General features: G+C 50.5%; 1 protein-coding gene across 3 annotated transcripts in view; it reads left to right on the top strand.

The window, feature by feature from the left end:
- The window catches only part of LOC107101901 (A-kinase anchor protein 11-like), a 32781-nt gene extending 31280 nt beyond the window's left edge, over nt 1–1501 (top strand). For all 3 annotated transcript variants that reach the window (XM_015400988.1, XM_015400987.1, XM_015400989.1), the window contains exon 10: nt 823–1501. In XM_015400988.1, coding sequence (XP_015256474.1) covers nt 823–981 — 159 coding nt within the window. In that variant the 3' untranslated portion in view covers nt 982–1501. The remainder of the gene's footprint in view (nt 1–822) is intronic.
- Nucleotides 1502–1966: the final 465 nt, after the last annotated feature.

Below are 1966 nucleotides of genomic sequence, written 5' to 3'. Positions count from 1 at the left end.
TGTTTGGATTACAAAGAAGAACGTTTGTGAGATGCAGAACAAATGAAAAGCTGCTGGAAGAATGCCTGACGCCATCTATTAAGCGTGGTGGAGGTAATGTGGTGGTCTGGGGTTGCTTTGGTGCTGGTAAGGTGGGAGATTTGTACAGGGTAAAAGGGATTCTGAATAAGGAAGGCTATCACTCCATTTTGCAACGCCATGCCATACCCAGTGGACAGCGCTTGATTGCAGCCAATTTCATCCAACAACAGGACAATGACCCTAAACACACCTCCAAATTGTGCAGAACTATTTAGAGCAGAAGCAGGCAGCTGGTGTTCTATGGGTAATGGAGTGGCCAGCGCAGTCAGCAGATCTGAACCCCATTGAGCTGCTGTGGGAGCAGCTTGACCGTATGGGACGCGGACTGGAGTCGTGACAGGCAGCCCGGGCCGCAGGCGGCTACGCTCTACCCCTTCTATTCATTCTAGCTCATCTGAATCGTTCATCTGGAGAGCGAGATCATCTGTGGTAGCAGCAGTTCAGCGGACAGGAGGAATGAACGGTAGCTGGCGCACACGGATGACGTCATACACGCGCCGCTTTGTTTTAAAAAAATATAAATACAAAATAAAACTAACAGCGGATGTGTGGGGGACAGTGATTGGCCTCCATGTTCTGAATGCTGGCGTNTTTCTTTATTTGGACCCTGCTGATTTTTAATTGGTTACCTCTGCTCTATTTAATGCGTATTATGCAAACTTTGTTATTTTCCACTAATCCTGTAAATTTCTCACTAGTTTTATCCACGTTAACCTGAGGCGTGTGACTGTGTCCCTGCAGCTGCCGGCGGTGGTGCAGAAGCTCCGAGAGAGAAGGTGGAAGGTGTCCGATCTGCTGCACATGCTGCTGCGCTACCAAGAGGAGAGCCTCCGTCAGCCGCCGCCCGCCACCGGAACCCAGCACCCCCCCCTCTTCCAGTGGCTGCTGGAGCACGCGTAAAGCTGCATCTCCCACCGCTTTCATTCCTTATTTTAGGATCTCCTCCACCACCAGGGGGCGCCACAGAAACCCTCTCCCACCAGTATGACTTCCTCTGCTGTGCAGTCTGTGGGCGGCGTGCGTCTCTGTCACAAAGGCCTCCTTTAGTCCCTCTTTTTCCTTCCAGCTTCCTTCTTTGGTTGCTGCAGATTGATTGTCGAAATCCCGGCCGGATGAGCGCCGTCTCCTGCGCCCGCCCACGCTGCCGAGCCTCACTGTGTTCCACTGTATGAGGAAGAGTCAGAGACCCACCCCGTGTGTTTCCAGACAGACACACGAGAATAGAGGCGGGGGAGAGAAAAGGCTTTAATCTTTCTCTCTCTGACAGGGAATCCCCACAGCTGCTCAGCAGATGATGTCATCACATCCACTGCTCACCTCAGTGGTGCTTCCACATGTTCACAGACCCACACACACCACACCCTTTAGGATCAGATCCCATTCAAAAGGTTAATCCCCCCCCCCCCAGTGTTACTCCTCCATGTCGATAAAGACAGAAGTGTTGCGTTGCTGTAATCAGCCGGAGCGGCGGCTCCAGTAAAAATAAAGGAGAATTTACTTTTTAGAACCGTTTGCTAAATGAAAAGTTCCTCCTCTTTCGAACCTTGAGAGATATCCAGAGCGGAAGGTGTTATTTCATAGAGAAAATCCTATTTTTATGTATATATAAAGTATTTAATGGAACATGAAATGCTGCTGAAAGCGTCTCCATGGAAACCGCGTGGCTCCGGTCCAAAGGCGGCGGCAGGTTCAGGTGGGGAAGCTCCAGTGATGCAGACGGTGGTTAACGATGCCCACAGAGCAGCAGCGTGCGCACAGCTAACACACGCGCACGGTTTGTCACCCTCAGGAGTGAAGCGGCTGCTGCTAACAGCCCCCCCCCCCCAAAAAAAAAAAAAAAAAAATAAAAAAAACAAGTCATGTTGAGCAAATTGTTGTTCAGATA

This window comes from Cyprinodon variegatus, unplaced genomic scaffold, assembly GCF_000732505.1.
Source record: "Cyprinodon variegatus isolate N-32 unplaced genomic scaffold, C_variegatus-1.0 Scaffold1170, whole genome shotgun sequence".
NCBI lineage: Eukaryota > Metazoa > Chordata > Actinopteri > Cyprinodontiformes > Cyprinodontidae > Cyprinodon > Cyprinodon variegatus.
The sequence above is the reverse complement of the archived record's forward strand: the minus strand, read 5'-3'. Positions and strand labels throughout refer to the sequence as shown.